This window comes from Sander lucioperca, chromosome 19 (assembly GCF_008315115.2).
Source record: "Sander lucioperca isolate FBNREF2018 chromosome 19, SLUC_FBN_1.2, whole genome shotgun sequence".
NCBI lineage: Eukaryota > Metazoa > Chordata > Actinopteri > Perciformes > Percidae > Sander > Sander lucioperca.
Window position 1 is genome coordinate 11,904,744 of NC_050191.1, and position 15,957 is coordinate 11,920,700.

The 15,957-nt window shown below is 39.9% G+C and overlaps 2 protein-coding genes across 4 annotated transcripts in view; both read right to left on the minus strand.

Moving 5' to 3' along the window:
• Positions 1 to 527: 527 nt before the first annotated feature.
• On the minus strand, positions 528 to 4,420 carry rsph3 (radial spoke head 3). The gene is made up of 8 exons (XM_031322560.2): positions 4,133 to 4,420; positions 3,820 to 3,901; positions 3,575 to 3,716; positions 3,310 to 3,455; positions 2,701 to 2,904; positions 1,989 to 2,151; positions 1,671 to 1,757; positions 528 to 1,080 (listed from the first exon to the last, which is right to left on the minus strand). The coding sequence occupies exons 1-8, from the start codon at positions 4,240 to 4,242 to the stop codon at positions 1,019 to 1,021; spliced, it is 996 nt and encodes a 331-aa protein (XP_031178420.1). The 5' UTR covers positions 4,243 to 4,420; the 3' UTR covers positions 528 to 1,018.
• tagapb (T cell activation RhoGTPase activating protein b) overlaps positions 2,606 to 15,957 on the minus strand; it is a 35,517-nt gene continuing 22,165 nt past the window's right edge. Inside the window, exons 8-16 of one of the 3 annotated variants that reach the window (XR_004108950.2) lie at positions 15,775 to 15,838; positions 15,341 to 15,483; positions 14,761 to 14,922; positions 14,022 to 14,131; positions 13,596 to 13,782; positions 13,233 to 13,314; positions 10,648 to 12,606; positions 10,450 to 10,451; positions 2,606 to 2,618 (exon numbers count right to left, since the gene is read on the minus strand). Coding sequence is in view for 2 of the 3 variants with exons in the window: in XM_031322485.2 (XP_031178345.1) it covers positions 11,450 to 12,606; positions 13,233 to 13,314; positions 13,596 to 13,782; positions 14,022 to 14,131; positions 14,761 to 14,922; positions 15,341 to 15,483; positions 15,775 to 15,838 (1,905 nt within the window). In the remaining variant the exon portion in view is untranslated. Of the gene's footprint in view, positions 2,619 to 10,449; positions 10,452 to 10,598; positions 12,607 to 13,232; positions 13,315 to 13,595; positions 13,783 to 14,021; positions 14,132 to 14,760; positions 14,923 to 15,340; positions 15,484 to 15,774; positions 15,839 to 15,957 lie in introns of those variants that run through there. The other 2 variants (XM_035995512.1, XM_031322485.2) reach the window with 2 other exon arrangements.

Genomic DNA, 15,957 nt, shown 5'->3' on the forward strand with positions numbered 1-15,957 from the left:
AAATAGACAAACACACTGCATGCCTGAAAGAAAAAGGTTGTTTTGACTAACTATCACAGACATGAGGTCAATGACAAAATACTAGGATCATTTCATTTTTTTAAAGCTGCAGCAGAAAACATTAAGGAACAGAAACATTTTTGTGTTTAGGAACTTCAATTCTTCCATTGGCAGCATCGATTGTAGATTCACAGCAAATCCCTGCATGCTCACAAAATCTTTCCATACAAGTTTTATTGGTTTTGTAATGACTGAAACTTCACTGTTTTAAGAACTAGATATTTAGTAGAAAAACATAAAAGGTGACTGTGTTTTTTGTAAGAATGGCTCAGGGCCTCCAACATGGGGGCCTCTGATATTATGACTGGACTGTTGTGGGTTTTACAGTAATCTGTTTGACTAAAGTAGCCATGAAACTAATGAAAAAAATCTCCACCTGCTGATGAAGGCCACAGCATGTGGATGAAAGCTTCAGAAACAATAATGAGCCCTCAAGCTCAATGACATATCTACTTCATAGCACCAGGTTTTTGAATTTCCAATCTTTATACATTAACTGCAGCAAAACTCTGATATAACAACCTTCGGCTCACAACATGATAAAAATGCTAATGTCAGGGTTGCTAATTTTGTAGGCCTACCAATCTTTAAAAATTTTGCAAAAAAAAAAAAAAAAAAGACCTTCAAACACTGAAAAGTTTCTTCAGTATTTGAAGGTCAACTTTCACAATCTCTTCATACTGTACTAACAGAAATCCCTGATTTATGATATACAAGAACGAGTGCAAACGTTTGCAAAAGAAGGATAATACAAAACTGCATTGGAATTTTCCACTATATTCCCTATTAATCATTACTCATTATATTAATTTTAAGGTTGAAACAAATTACTTACACTGGAACAACATACACTAGTATTGTGTTCTCAAAGGAAGAACTTATGTTAATTAAGTCAGTGCAATGTATTTTTATTTTTGAGAATGCATCCATGCCCTTGACCTTTCTCAGTGAATCATTATCACTGTGTCTCCAGCTCTTTGAACATCTTCAGTCTCTTCTGGGTGACATCATGGATGATAGCTGAGAGAGAGAGAGAGAGAGAGAGAGAGAGAGAGAGAGAGAGAGAGAGAGAGAGAGAGAGAGAGAGAGAGAGAGAGAGAGAGAGGGAGAGAGAGGTTGAAGATGTTTCTGTGTACAATATGTTTGACATTAATGGCCTCTGTAATGTTTAAAAAAGAACCACTAGATGGCACATCAACAACGTCCATGACATGAACTCTGTGACATGTCTTTTTAGCTGTCAGGAATAATAACATCAGCCTGTAGAATATGTTGATGTCTTCCAACAACTTAGAAGAAGGGGTTTCTGACAATTCTCAGTTTGTATCTACAACTATTATGGGGGCAGCTAAGATTTTTCTTCTCCCTGCTTTTTTTTTTATCAAAAAATGTTATGTTGTGGCAGACTGCGGCTTATACAGTTTGTGTACAATTTTGTGCTAGTAGTAACACTGAGGTGAAAAAAAATACTACAGAAAACCTGGAGAGAAAAGAAAAGCTAAACAAGCATGAAGCATTTAAGAAAGCAGGTTTTCAAATTAATACATTGCTCAGTTTAAACGGAGGGATGTCTTCTAAACAACAGAAGAAATTATACTGTATTTCCTTACTGTCCAGCAGCTCTCTTGCTGTGTATCTCTTCTCCAAACTGTTGTTAACCTCAGCCATCAGCCATGGGAAGAAATTATTCTCAATATCTGGAAACCGCAAATATGATAAAGGGTTAAACACTCATATCATTATCTTCATGTACAGTGCAGAGTATCAATGAGCTCATTTGTTAGTCACAGATGACACTACAGATTTGATTCAATGCCACTTTGTCCAGTGCAGTGGAGTGCAGTGATGCCCTCATGTGTCAGAAAGGTAGAAAGTTGAGTTTGAATGGAAGTTGATGCTGGTGAGCAATGCAGCAAACAAAGGCTGACCTTTCTCCACGGGGTCATAAAAGTAGCCATGGCTTCTCAGTGAGGTAAAGACTGCAGGTAGGAGGTCAGACAAGTATTGCTGGGTGTACGCCCGGGCAGCAATCTTCTCTGCAGTCTCTTTTTCTTTTTTCAGCACCTCCTTTTGCTGGGCAATTCTACGCCCCTGAGGTCAGAAAAAAACTTTTTTTAAACAAGCACAAACAGTGTTTTAAAGTATACAATGTTTATCAAAGCTGCTATAACTGCTATCCTAAACACTTGGCGTGTGGTCACTCTTTCTAGCACACAGCACCACATACTTTGTAGGACTATGGCAACCAGATGTTTGCTTGAAATAATTACAAGAAGTAGTTATATAGCCATGCAACTTTGAACAGAGACCACATCCTACAGTGACTCAAATTAAAAAACACACTCAGAAAAAAGAAGGAAAAAAGATAATCATAGTATCGACAGACTGTTTCTAAGAAAGGCTGTGCTAAAACACCACAGCGATGAGCATGTAGCAATACAGATACTGTAGGGACAAGACTTTAAAAACTGATCATTTCATATATTGCTTGTAGTGAGAATCTAAGGAAATAGCCCAATCCCAGCTGTATGTTCAGGAGTGGTGTCTTCATTGCATCACTGCTTTCTCCTAATTTTCCAACTTTGGGATAGACTTGTTCCTATATAGTGATTTAAAAGGGATTTTCTATAAATTACATACTTTCTCCTCACTGTGGCGTCTCTCCTGCTCCTGAAGCCGCAGCACCTCTGCTAGCTCATTATTTCGGAGCTCTTCGAAGGCCCTCTGCTGGGCCCTCAGACAGGCCAGCTCTTCCTCCTCCATCACCTCCTCCAGGGACTGTTCTATTGTCTTACCCACCAGGACCTCCAACACTGGCTGCACCTCCCTGTCAAAGTCAAACAGCTGCAGAGGATACTAGTAATAAGTGGTTGTGCATTTTGAAACATTGGGTTTAATTTGATGAAAACCTTGAAACATTTGGCATTAGCATCCTACATGACAGTAATAGTTATAAAACAGGTATCCACAAATGTATTACTGCTTTTCCAAAAGTTGGAGGACTCACAAGAGACAGAATAACAGCAGAGGCCGCCAACACATCGTGACTTTTAATCCCATATATGGGATATATATACACTCCCTCAGAGCAAAAGAAGACATTACAACTATAAACTGGACTTTATGTGTACAATTCAGAGGAGTTTCCCCTTTAAATAATGTCTACAACAGGTCATATATTTTACTAGAACAATGTTAAGGCAAAGTGGTGTGGAAAGTGTTGCCAGACCTCCCACTTGGATTACCTACCTCTCCCTCCTCTATCTGTGTTTCAACATCTTTGCCAGATTTAGCAGGTATGAAGAGCGGGGTTGCAGGTTTATCCAGGAAAGCATCAGTCTGGCACTCAACATCTGTAGCCACTATAACATCACTCAATTCTTCGAGATAAAGCTCTGAAGGTCAAGGGCATTACAACACAGCTTTGGTTTCCAACAGCACGTTTGACAAACCCATAATGAATTGAATGTAGTACAGATGTAAAAGTTCTCAAGCTGTAGTAGAAATGCCTCACCTGTTTGTACATCAATGTGTTTTCTGCCCTGCAGGGCCTCCGGAGTACTTGATATGAACTGCTCCCTGGCTCGTTTTCGAGCAATGGCTCTCCTCCTACTCTCCTGTTGTCTTTGTGCTTCAACAGGGTCTGGCTGAGCCGTCTGTCAAAGGTGGATGACAATACACATTTTTAAGATAAAATGGCAGAAAGAAAGGCAAAGCTTCCAGGGATCGAGCATAATTAAATGGATGTTTCATACTTACAGTTGGTATGATAAGTTGGGCGTAAGTGTTTCCTCTGACAACACGACGGTCATACATAATGTTTCCATAATTACTGTGTGTCCTACATTGGCAAGGAAAAACACAGTGCAGTCATGCAGTCAGCTGATTTGTATTGTATAAGCTTTGTGTGTAAAATCTATCAGTATATAGCTGGTAAATAAACATGAGTAAAAAGTACAATATTGTGAGTAGTATAAGTATTGTAAGTACTACTGTGATGTAGGTTATAGCTATGGTAGCTAGGTTTATCTCCCTTCATTTAATGCTCGTTGTACTGCACCAACATACTTACTGTTCAGACGGAGGCTCTCTGTATTTGGAGCGGTTCTCAACAGGTCTGGGGCGACTTGCGAAGGTGTAACTTTCGTTTGGAGCTCTCTGGCTTTGTGAAACAAAAGCCATTGTTCTATCAGAAACTATCAGAAACCATCAAGTATCGCAGTTGTAGAGTAATATTTAGCTAACGTGAATGTTTGGTAGCGGACAGGCTACTTTCAAAGATACTGTATAGCGGCTATCAACCAAGAGGAGAGGACGCAATGAACTGTTGTAGCAACCGTCTCCAGGAAGTGTAGCTAATGTAACGGCCGTTACGTCACTTCCATAAAACCACCTACTATGTATATGCATAAAACCAAGGGGGTAAGCCTCTCCTCGGACCGCGAACCTCCTATCGCGCCATTTTAATGCTACAAAGCCATCACCTCCCGTTAGCATCCCATTGACTGCCATTCATTTTGACGTCACTTTGACAGTGAATAACTTTACATCTGAAGCGTTTAAAGACTTTATTTGTCCATTGTTTATTTCTAAAGAAACACGACAATGTATAAAATGCTCCATTACCTTGTAGCTCACGTTATGGCATCGTAGCAGACGTTTTTATAAAAATAGGCTAACGATTGTGTCATCACCACGCGACTTACTGTCGCATAGTAGAGGAATTACCGTATAGTACAGGAGAAGCTCGCAGGCAGTTTCGTCTCACATTAGCTGTTTAAGGGTAATTACTAATGTTAACTAGCATTTTAGTTAGCAATAATTAGCCTGTGCCTATGTTATCTCCTTACATATACCTACGCTCTCCGTCTCTGCAAGATTGGGAATAATTGAGATTTCTCTTGGCACAGCTACCAGAAGACTTACAACTTTCAGACACGTTGCTCACGGCACATTTACGTCGTCTCTCTCAGTTGGAGGCTGCGCAGTAACCCTAGCCATCACCAGAAAAGTGCTTCTATTCGCCCAGAGCAACGGGATCTGTTGGTCCACTCTTATATACTGTCTATGCATAAAACAGACGATACGATTATGGGCGATGAAGCTTTGGGGCTTCAAACCCAAACACAGCAAACACAGTGACATCTGGTGGCTTGCAAAACGAAGAGCAGCCCACCCAGACGGACGAAAGCACTGTCTTGCAACACCTCTGATTTGAAAAGTTTTAGTCTCATATGTGCAATAATACGGAGCCCTGGAAAAATGACGCCTATTATTAAATCTTTCGATCAGAAGTGCTGCATTAAATAGACGGTATTGTGCAATATGTCTAAGTAAATTCGTTCATTTAATTAATGCATCATCCAAAAAGCCTACACATTTTTACTGACACAACACCTTAATGTACCTTATTGGTGTACTTGTAGGCCCATCTCTAATAATTACTACTATACAACTAGGCTACATATTTAACTGCTATTGTACTGCTATTGTACTATACCGACTACTAGGCTACAGTAAATAGAGTAGGCCTACCTACCACTGCTAACACTACTATACTACTAATAATTCTGCTGCTGCTTTTACTACTACTCCTACTTGTCTATTACTCCTCCTACTACTACCACTACTTCTTATAATATATTTATATATTTTAAACAAAAAGGGCCATTTAGTAGCTGTTATGGAGCTTTGTATCATTACAATCTTCCATAGCAGATGGAGTTTGCCCTGTTGTGGAAGTGTAGATGTTTCTCATAGGCCTATTGTTTATACTTATCCTGAGCATTTTTAGGACTCTCATTCTCATTCATGTTAGCTTAGAGTTTTTTGTACAATCAAAAGCTAAATGTCAACTGCGGTTTAAAAGGTCAAGAATGAACTGTCAATCTAAAAGAAAATTATATGATATAAGCAAAACTGTTACACAATTAGAAATGTCAACAGACATCCAGTAGCCTATAGTACAAAAGTTACAATGCTAATGCAAATGAGACTGTTTAAAAACTGTCCCCACTAGTGGCTTTTCTTGTTCTGTTCCAACACATTTCAGTTCTGAGTATAACATGTTGATGAAAGAACCACTTCCTGTAGCCTACAGATAAGGTGAAAGGTGACACACATTACTTCACTCATTAATGAGTTGAATAAGAAAAACTTAAGAGTTAGAGAGTTGAAAACTGGTATTCTATTTGTAAATTTTTTGCTGATAATACAATGGTGATTATTACATAAGTAAGAAGTTGTTATATCTGTACCGCCACATGTTTTGTACACTTTAAACATTGTACAAGCAAAACAAAACTGTGCACGTGAAAACAGCTTTGTTTTGCTAATTAGCAACACTGAAATGTAGGCAGCACGAGGCCTTTAGGAAAGGCAAGCAGAAACTCAACTTAAGATGATGTTAACCACAAGGCATTTTCAGCTCACAGACGAAAATTCTGAAACTGTCAGAGGAAAAATAGGGCATTGCAACACTAACACACACACCTACAAAGGTGAAAGCTCTGTGGTCAGAGTGACGACTGAACTAGCACTTTTGTTTTCCATATCAGAGATTTTATGTCAAAGGTGATTGTGCCGTAGTTTTTGTATGTTTGATTTGTGACATAACAGATCACACTGGATCACACAGGATCATTACAACTTTATTCACAACACAAACAGTCAAATATGCTATATAGTAGTACTAGCACTAGTTACTATTATGACTGCTGTTATATTTGCTACTACTCTTACTACTACTACATTACTACTAGTGCTACTATGATGTTTTGTCAAAGTTTGTGTGTAAGGTGGGGGTGGGGGGGCGTAGAGAGAGCGGGCCGTCCAACAATGTGTTGGGCAGAGAGCAGGCTCTTGGGAGGGATTCAGATTGCCACCTCAGAAACACACCTGCGTTAAACCCATCTCTGCCATAGTTTCAAATTTTTTAGTACAATTTCCTTAGTAACTCATTCAACTGTTGAATCCAACACATTGTTGGTAAAATATAAATAAGCCTAATGGGGTGTGTGTGTGTGTGTGTGTGTGTGTGTGTGTGTGTGTGTGTGTGTGTGTGTGTGTGTGTGTGTGTGTGTGTGTGTGTGTGTGTGTGTGTCATTTAGGGCCCGTCATAACAGTGTGCACTGTGGCTCATAGTAACTACCTAACACCACTGGGCAGGAATCCTGGAGCACAGGGAACCAGGGGCGATACCAGGATTTTTTAAGTGGGGGTGCACAGGGAGGACCAAAAAGCAGTCAGTGGGGGGCTAGGGTTTTTTTTATCATAATACAGCATAGAGAATCTGCTTAGAAATATAGGAAATACTGTATTTAACTTGTTTTTATTTTCAACAAATTGTGTATCCAAATACGATACACATTTTCTATGGACTCTTAAGGCGAAAATTTGGATAGTCATCATGGAAACATTAATTGGTCATGTGACAAGGGCTGGGAAGTTTTTTTTCACAGAACCGTATAAAAATAAAGTGCAATACACTTATACAATAAACTTGCCTCAAACTTCAACAAAGAAAACCTTGCTGTGTTTTCAGATAACACAACACAATTTATTTCTTACAGCAACAAGTGCTCTACAGTGAGTTCAATATGTTTCTACTTCTAAACTGGCCTCAAAATTTCAACAAATTAAGCAGTTGCCATACAATGTGTGTTTAAAGTACATATCCATTTACCAAATAGAAAGGCAGCAATTGGCAGAACAGGCAGCAAAGTGACAGTACCAATGGAAATCAAATTTGTCACTCTTGTCAGCACTCTAGCCCAATGGATTGGGGAGGCACCGGGGGGGGGGGGCAATCATATTTCAGCAGGGACGGGTGCAACCCCGGGCCCCACCTACAGGGAACAAACTCAGAAAAACAAGAACACGAGGAATGCTCTTCTCAAAAGATACTAGAGCTAAAGGCATTGGTGTAGCTACCACTAAGACTGAATCAATGATCTGATTTGGCACAGAGTGGGACAAGAACCTGGCAGCAGAGCCTATACAAAATAGAACCTGGGTTGATATGCTGGAGAGGTGACGAGCAGATTAATGGCAGGCGTGTAGGCTCAGGCTGAGCAGGGAGCCAGGAACCAGGACAGTGAGAGCGAGAGTGCGCGTGCACACACACACACACACACACACACAGACAAAAAGGCGCTGTGACAAGAAAGTGCCATTACATAAAAACCTTACTTAATTCACAACACAAACAGCCAAATATAGCCTAGTAGCTACTACTATTACTACGACTACTGCTTCTACTACTTGTACCACTACTACTAATATATTACATTAGCTAATATATACTACTACCAATACTAAGATGATATGCCATAGTTTTGCATATTTTATATGTTTTATAATGGACGACTATTTAATGTAAATAACCAAATAAATGACATTATTACATTTCCAAGAATGATTACTTATTCACAACACAAACAGCCAAATATAGCCGAAGACCATGTTGGAGCTATGTCATCTTTTTTTTTTTTAAATGAAAAATGAATGTCTGTTCGAGTGCTATGGTTTCTGTGTTCTATAGGCCTGGGATTCGCTCTCTTCGCTGCATGTGATGTGTTTATGCTTTAGCTGTCAAAAATAATTAAGCATTATTAAAGGGTTAAGTGTTCAGCTTGCCACTATGTTAGCCTCTTCTCATTAGTGTTGACTGTAAGCCATGAGATTACGCAACCAGCAGGGCACACATTCATCTCTTTTTAGTGCAGTATTTTCATTACATCGTCCTCATCTCTTTTCATTTTTTAGGTTTATTCTAGACTTGTAGCCTTGATTCACTTTTACAAATTCACAAATTGAATTCAACGTTCTGGCATTTTTAATTAAACAGTGTACACAAGAAACAAGCACCTGTAGTGAAAAGCCTTCCTCAACATGTTGTCTTGCTCGCTCAGCCTTTTTAAACAGTAGGCATAACTTAAGCAATCACGAAACCAGGTGGAAATAAAAATAAATAGGCATCCAAGTGGTAAAAATGATCTATTAGTGAAACAGTCATGTTCAGTAAGTAGCAGGAGGCAAACAAGTGGTAATGGAAGCAGTTAATAGCAGTGAGGTTTAAACAGGCAATTCAGCAATTTAAGGACCAATTAAATGCAATTTAGTGAACTAGGCCTACATAAGTGATAAGTTATTTTATGACGATTATAATGCTTTTGTTGAGCATGTTAATTCCCGTGTATAAGATGTTTAAAGAGTACTGAGTGGTGCAGTATGCAGCGTATGGACTACTCTTGGTTTCGCCTCTCAGATGCTGCCCTTTTGGTGAAGGCTGTTGGATTAAAAAATGGAGTTACAGTTAACATTCTCCTTAAATATTACTAACATAAATTATAGATAAGATAATAAAGAACAGAGCTTTGTGCTGTAAGATGCACAACATTATCTATCATCTCTATCATGGAAAAATATACATGACTTTAAGTCGGGTTATTGCATCAATACAACAAATACATAAACTACATATATAGAATTTATTTTTTATGTATTTTTATTTTTGTTATACTACTATTACATATGGAAAATACAATGACTGATTTCATAATCATTTATATGTTAATGATTATATGCTATGTACAGCGCTGCCTTTCATATTCAATAAGCGGTCACAGTGAGATGAGCACACTGATGAGCGCTGTACAATATGTTCATTGTGACAGCTCAACATTAAACATCTAAAGGGCAGCTCTTCATTAGTTTACTGAATGTTTGTTTATGAACACATACTCTGCTGAAAGCCGTATCTGTACTTAAAGCAATGCCGTGCATACCGTAAATACCTGGATTTAAATTCACAATTGTTCTCTAAATACTTAAATGATGCACATAAGAAAAGCTTCTTCATAACACAAAAGCTTGTTTTTGCTGACGCTGCGTCAGATATGTGCTTCCTGTTTTTTTGTTCCCCCTGCACATAAATATAGTGTGCATAGAGTTTAACAAATGCCTCTTTGATTCAGGTTTAATAAACATTATATGCCTCACAAATGTAATCACTCCTGCAGGTCTACTGTAATGGATATAATGGATTATATGTTGCTTTGGCCTGTGTAACTGATTATCTATGAGCATTATCAGAAATTATCATTCTTCATCTTACATTTCAACCATTAAATGTTGCTAAATGCTCAGTTTCAGTTTTATTGCAACTTTGGATGAATGGAATTGACTTGTAGAGGAAGGAAGCAATGTATTAAGACACTCTAGCAAGGAAGGAAGAGAGGTGGCATCAGCTCATCAGAGACAAGAACAGCAATTCAGAGAAAAACCAAATCCGCCCATGTGACCACGTCTCGTTTCCTTCTGTTTTAGCATATGCCCCAGAACATGCTGTTCCCTCAATGAGGCCTGTAAGCTTCTGTTATGCAACACATCTAGCAAAGAGAAGTTGAGCCAAACGAGACACTCATTGACGAGACAGACATTTTCTGATTCTGAGTCGCTAATGATTTGACTGGGGTGATTCAGGACCACAACACTAAAAGTTCTCATAGAAACAGAGAAAGAAGACACTTTTTTACTTTGTTATTTTCTTTAATTGCGTTATTTACCTTTCATTTTACCTAAAACCATTCATGGTGGAATGATTCTGTAAGGCTTCTTGACAAAGACTACACATCTATATCTATCTCATGTTATTTACATTTTAGCGTACAAATTAACAAAGCATAGTCTATCACAAGAAAAGTGCTTTTATGTAGTGGAAGGAAAAGACCATGCAAGGTGAAGAGGATTTACAAAAAGCAAAGAAAACTTTGTGCTTAATGTGCCATACTGTACATACTGTATCTCAAACAAAAAACAAACTCATAGCATATTTTATCCACAGTGAACTGTGTTTTTCTAGCTTCATTGTGATAGACTATCTATCATAATAAGTACATATCTTTTAAATGTTGTACTCTAAATAGTACTACTGAGAAAGTGCAACCACAGAGGCGGCACATAGCTGACATTCATTCAAAGTGAAACAGTGAAAATTGAACAGATTGGACTTGTACATATACAAGCATTTCTCTAGCACAGAGTTGCTCAGTGGACAGAGCCTCAAAAACACAGTTTCTCTGTCTAAACATCTAGAGAACAGTGAAAAGGGAAGGAGTAGGGGAGGGAGTAGCTGCTATTATGAAGCCAAGATCTCTTGCTATCAAAAGAAAACATATATTCCAGCCATATTCAGTTATCTAAGTAACAAAGTCAGCCTGGTCAGGATCATGAATGCCGTGTCTCTGAATAAATGAAGATAAAAGAAGCTTGCTGGGTTTTAAGTTGCCGTTTGGAAACAGAGTCTTTGGCTTTTGGCCACTGATATTTAACTCCAATGAATGTTTGTATATCTAAAATCCAATCTGTGAAACTGTTTCAAAGTCAATCAAACATAAGACTCCTTGGCGTAAGAAAATTCCTCAAACACAGGCTGGCTACATCTGCGTGACACAACCTCATGACGACCTGCAGACACAGACTCGGACATAGCTCTCTGGCGGAAAGGCTGCCGCTGCTGGACATCGTTGGCTTTGTCCTGTGCTGCTTGAGCAAAACAGTCTCTGTACTGATTGACAGAACAGGTAGGTGGGAAGTCATAGTTTACAGAGGATGGACGGGACCTTCTCTCCAGCACTATGGCATCATATACAGTCATTGATCCATACTGTGGAGGAAGGCCCGTGTTCTGCACTGCCTGCTCGTATGATGGAGGCCTGCAGGGAAGCTTGCTGTCCACCTGCTTAAACACTTCAATGGCCGACAAAGGCCGGGGTTTGTGCAGAAGCTCAGCTGGTGGGTCTGCTTCACTCTGAGAGTCCTCCTGGAGAGTTCCACAAGGGAAGGAGTTTTCCTTCTGAGAGTCTTTCTTCACGCTGCTTCTGCTGAAGGCTCCTAAGCTCCTGGTCCGCATTAGGACTTTATTGGCAACTCTCATGGATTGTGAACGCCTCTTCTCATCTGAAATCAGTCTTGGAATGTCCTGCTGAGCCTTTGCAGCCATTGAAGGCTGAGTGCCGGTGTTTGCTCTCCTGAGGCAGGGTGGCGACCCCACAGGGGAGCTGGTGAAGACCGAGCTTTCAGACTGATTAGAGGCAGCGCTCTCAAGGGAAGAGCATGAGCAGTTACCTGCTATGTAGGGCAGTGGATCCATGTTGGAGCTGCTGCTAAGTTTCGGAAAAGACACTGGTCTTGCTCCACCTCGTACTCTGAGCAAGAAGGAGTCGTCCGAGATCTGCTTTTTCAGAGGCTGCTCCTCAAAGTCCTTCCTCTCCATGGAGCAGTCGTCGTGGCTCCTGGAATGGCTGCACAGGCTCTCAAGATCAGCTGACAGGAGGATGATGGGCTCAGAGCAGCGGCGGGTGACTGCTGGCTTCGTGTTGAACAGCGCATCAGCTGACCAAGAGGAGGTGGTGAAGCTGGGACTGAGAGAGGAAGATGAGCCACTCTCTAAATGTGTAGAGCTGGTACTCTCTCCTGCCTCTCCATCTCCATCTGGGTCGGTGCTGTCATATGCAGAGTCATGATGCTGAGAGGACAGTGAGTCTGCAGAGTGGGAAAAAGGAAGACATGATAAGAATCTTTAATTTTTACAATATCTATTTTCATTTTTTCAATTTGTGCAGATACCAAATGAATTTAACTTGAGTTTAGAACTGAATGAAAATGATTAGGGGAAAGGCATGGTCAGAAAATAAGAAGGATTATGTTATTATTATGTAATTATTTGCCAAAGGGAGGATGGTCTGACATTTTTGGGAGAGCCAGGAAGGGTATTTCGTTTTCAACAATTCTCTAAAGAATCTTTAAATTTTACAATAGTTATTTTCATTTTCTCAATTTGTGCAGATACCAATCGAATTTAACTTGAATTTAGGACTGTGTGAAAATGATTAGGCAGAAAGCGGGGTCAGAAAATAAGGAGGATGACGTATAATTATTTGCTTAAGGGAGCATGGTCTCCAGCCAGGACGGGTATTTCATTTTCCAAGATTTATATTTTAATTCATCCGTTTCTTGCACTATTTATTGTACTTAAAGATTTTTGTGGGTGTGGGGGATCGTACAGGACAACAATCATATCTCTGTAAAAGGGCTTTATCATCTAGTTGCTAGTAGAAGCAATATCTAAGCTTTGATAAAACAGGGATTGTTTTGATGTGTCAATGTACCTGCATCAGTATCCAGCAGATTGGGGATATTCTCTCCAAGTATCTCACAATGTTCGATCAGGAACTGAGTAAGCTCTGTGACCTGCAACAAATCAGAAAAAGAAACACAATAAGTAAAATTAACAACAATATCTGAAAATTAAGTAAAGAATTCAGAAAATCAAAGCTGAAGTTCAGAATAGATACAATCCAGACCCAGTGCTTAATTCAGTCAAGATAGTGTTTTTTATTAGAACTAAACAAACAGCCATCAAAAGTATGTGCAAGTGTTATCTTACTTATGAAACCTTTTGAGGTTTTCTGCACTGAGAAACCACAAAGCTTCAAAGCACCAAAAGTGAGAAAGTATATTCATCTCTCTACCTTCTTCATCTGTTCCTTCTGCTCATCCAGCGGGGTGCCGTCCAGCTGCAGCAGCGTGGGGGCGATACACACCGCAAGGTTGGAGGCATCCATCTTGTTGGTGTCAGCGCTCTCGAGGATGTGATGGAGGACGCAGACTAGATGCTGCAGGAGGAGTTTGTTGGGTCCCGGGAGATCATCTACCACCCTGTCGGCGGGTAGCAAAAGGAGGAAGGAAGAAAAAAAAAGAGAACAGGAAGAAGACATTAGCTTGGCGCTCTTTTTTTTTATTTAAAGTTTCTTCCTTCTTTTAAACTGACAACAGACTAAAAAAGAGAAGTGGTTTGTATTCAGCCTACAGATGGAGGACATTGGGAATGTTCTGCAAAACTACACTCAAAATACCCATCAGTTTACTTTTTGTATTAGCAGGTATTGATTGCTTACTTTTTGATTTCCAGAGCTCTCTGCTGGGTGTCGTCATTGTTCAGAGCTACCATCCACTTGTCATAAAGTTCAGACACCAGCAGGCTGCCAGGAAGTTCCTTCAGAAAACTCTGCAACAAACAAGACAGGGACAGTAATAAGAAACAGTATTTCCAAAAAGAAATGATCTGGTGTGAGACTCAACTAAACTGGTGCTTGTATTTAGGATTGGGTGTGGCTGAGAACAAAAATACCTTAAAGGTATACTGACTTGATTAAATTTAGTGTATTATGTTATCGCGGATTAAATATCATCTGGGAGTTGTTGTGGAACAGTGGTGGAGAGTAACTAAGTGCTGTACTTAAGTACTCTACTGAGGTACTTTTCGTGAGTATTTTATTACACAAATATTATATATAGGTGTATACTTTTGATGCTCATACGTATGTACCTTACTTGATTTGAATGCAGGACTTTTACTTGTATCAGGATATTTCTACACTGCGTTACTTTTTACTCAAGTAAAAGAGTATGTCTCCCACCACTGTGATAGTAGTAGAAGTAGTGGTAGTATAGTAGTTGTAGCAGCAGCAACTACAGTAGTTGTGGTTGTGGTGGTAAAGGTCACATAGTCATAAGTATCAGGTTAAATAGTAGTTAAATTACTGCTACTGGTGTAGCAAGTACTGTGGGAGTAGATATACATAAGTATATATTTATAGTGGTATGATATAAAACGGGAACAGGATGGGAACGTACTTTGAGCAGCCCGACGAGCAGGACAACCGGCTGGCCCTCCATGTCCACCTCCAGGCCGCTGTTGAGTTGCTCTCTGATGTCCCGCATGTTCTTGTTGTTGCACGGTTTCCGAAACACTCCCTCGGTGGACGGGCCTCTCTTCCTCAGCAACAGCAGCACCTCCTGGTGAAAGGACGGGGATGGAGGAGAGAGGTGAGATTATCATAGTGAAAAACAAGCTTTGTGCATGTGTGTGTGTGTGTGTGTGTGTGTGTGTGTGTGTGTGTGTGTGTGTGTGTGTGTGTGTGTCTGTGTATGTTGAGAACTAATCAACGTGCAGGTCATGCACTGGCATGCTTTCCTGTCCTTAAAGGTCAGCTAAGTAGGTGCTTGTTCATTTTTCACAAGCTGATTTGTATTCAGCCTTCAGTAGTTATATTCCTTAAAACAATTCTGTGGTGACATACAGTAATTTTCAGGAACACAGGAATAAATCACAATTTTTTCTGGATATAAGCAGTTTAGCTCTTCGTCTTAAGAGAAACTTGACTGGCAAGAGGAAGTGATAAGATCTGACATTTAAGGTAGAAAGTCAACTTACTGAGACTGGTTTGGGAAGTGAGCATTCGTCTGGGCATATATTGCTGAGGGGCTGTCCAAACAGCCGAGGCTTGGGGTCGGTATCTGATCGGCATGCTTTGTTTGAGCCCTTTCTGAGCCTCCTCACCAGGTTCCACTTGGTTTCTGACGGGAGCAGAAACATTTTATTCAACATTTTATATTATACTTACAGATTTAAACATTTTTTCTAATCACAACAATTTCAAATCTGCAACAAAACAAGATGTGCAAGATTTGAAGCAACATTGGAGCCAATGTGTCAAAAACAAACTTCAGTTTTCTTCACTTGCTCACTCTTATCAGTTGTTAGATTTCCCTTTTCTGTCTCAGTGGTTGTTCTCTGTGGTGTCATCTCTACACATGGCACAATTAATGAGCCCCTCCCTAAAACAAAACTGCCAATTTCAAACTCACCAATGAGATGCTTGTCCTCCTTGTTATTCAACTGCTTTGACACAGCAAAGGTCTTTGCGTCGCCCTGGCAACAAAATAAAGAAAAATTGATGTGATGATGAGTATGCAAGCGGAACATATGCATGCAGGCGGACGTAGGGGGGGTTGTGTTTTCTGCACTGCCCAGCAGCACACACCACACTC

Coding starts and splice junctions, on each gene's coding strand:
- rsph3 (XM_031322560.2), bottom strand. CDS start 4,242: ATGGCTTTTGTTTCACAAAGCCAGAGAGCTCCAAACGAAAGTTACACC. Junction 3,456..3,574: donor ACACATTGATGTACAAACAG/GTGAGGCATTTC, acceptor CTTGACCTTCAG/AGCTTTATCTCGAAGAATTG. Junction 1,081..1,670: donor AGCAAGAGAGCTGCTGGACA/GTAAGGAAATAC, acceptor TCTCTCTCTCAG/CTATCATCCATGATGTCACC.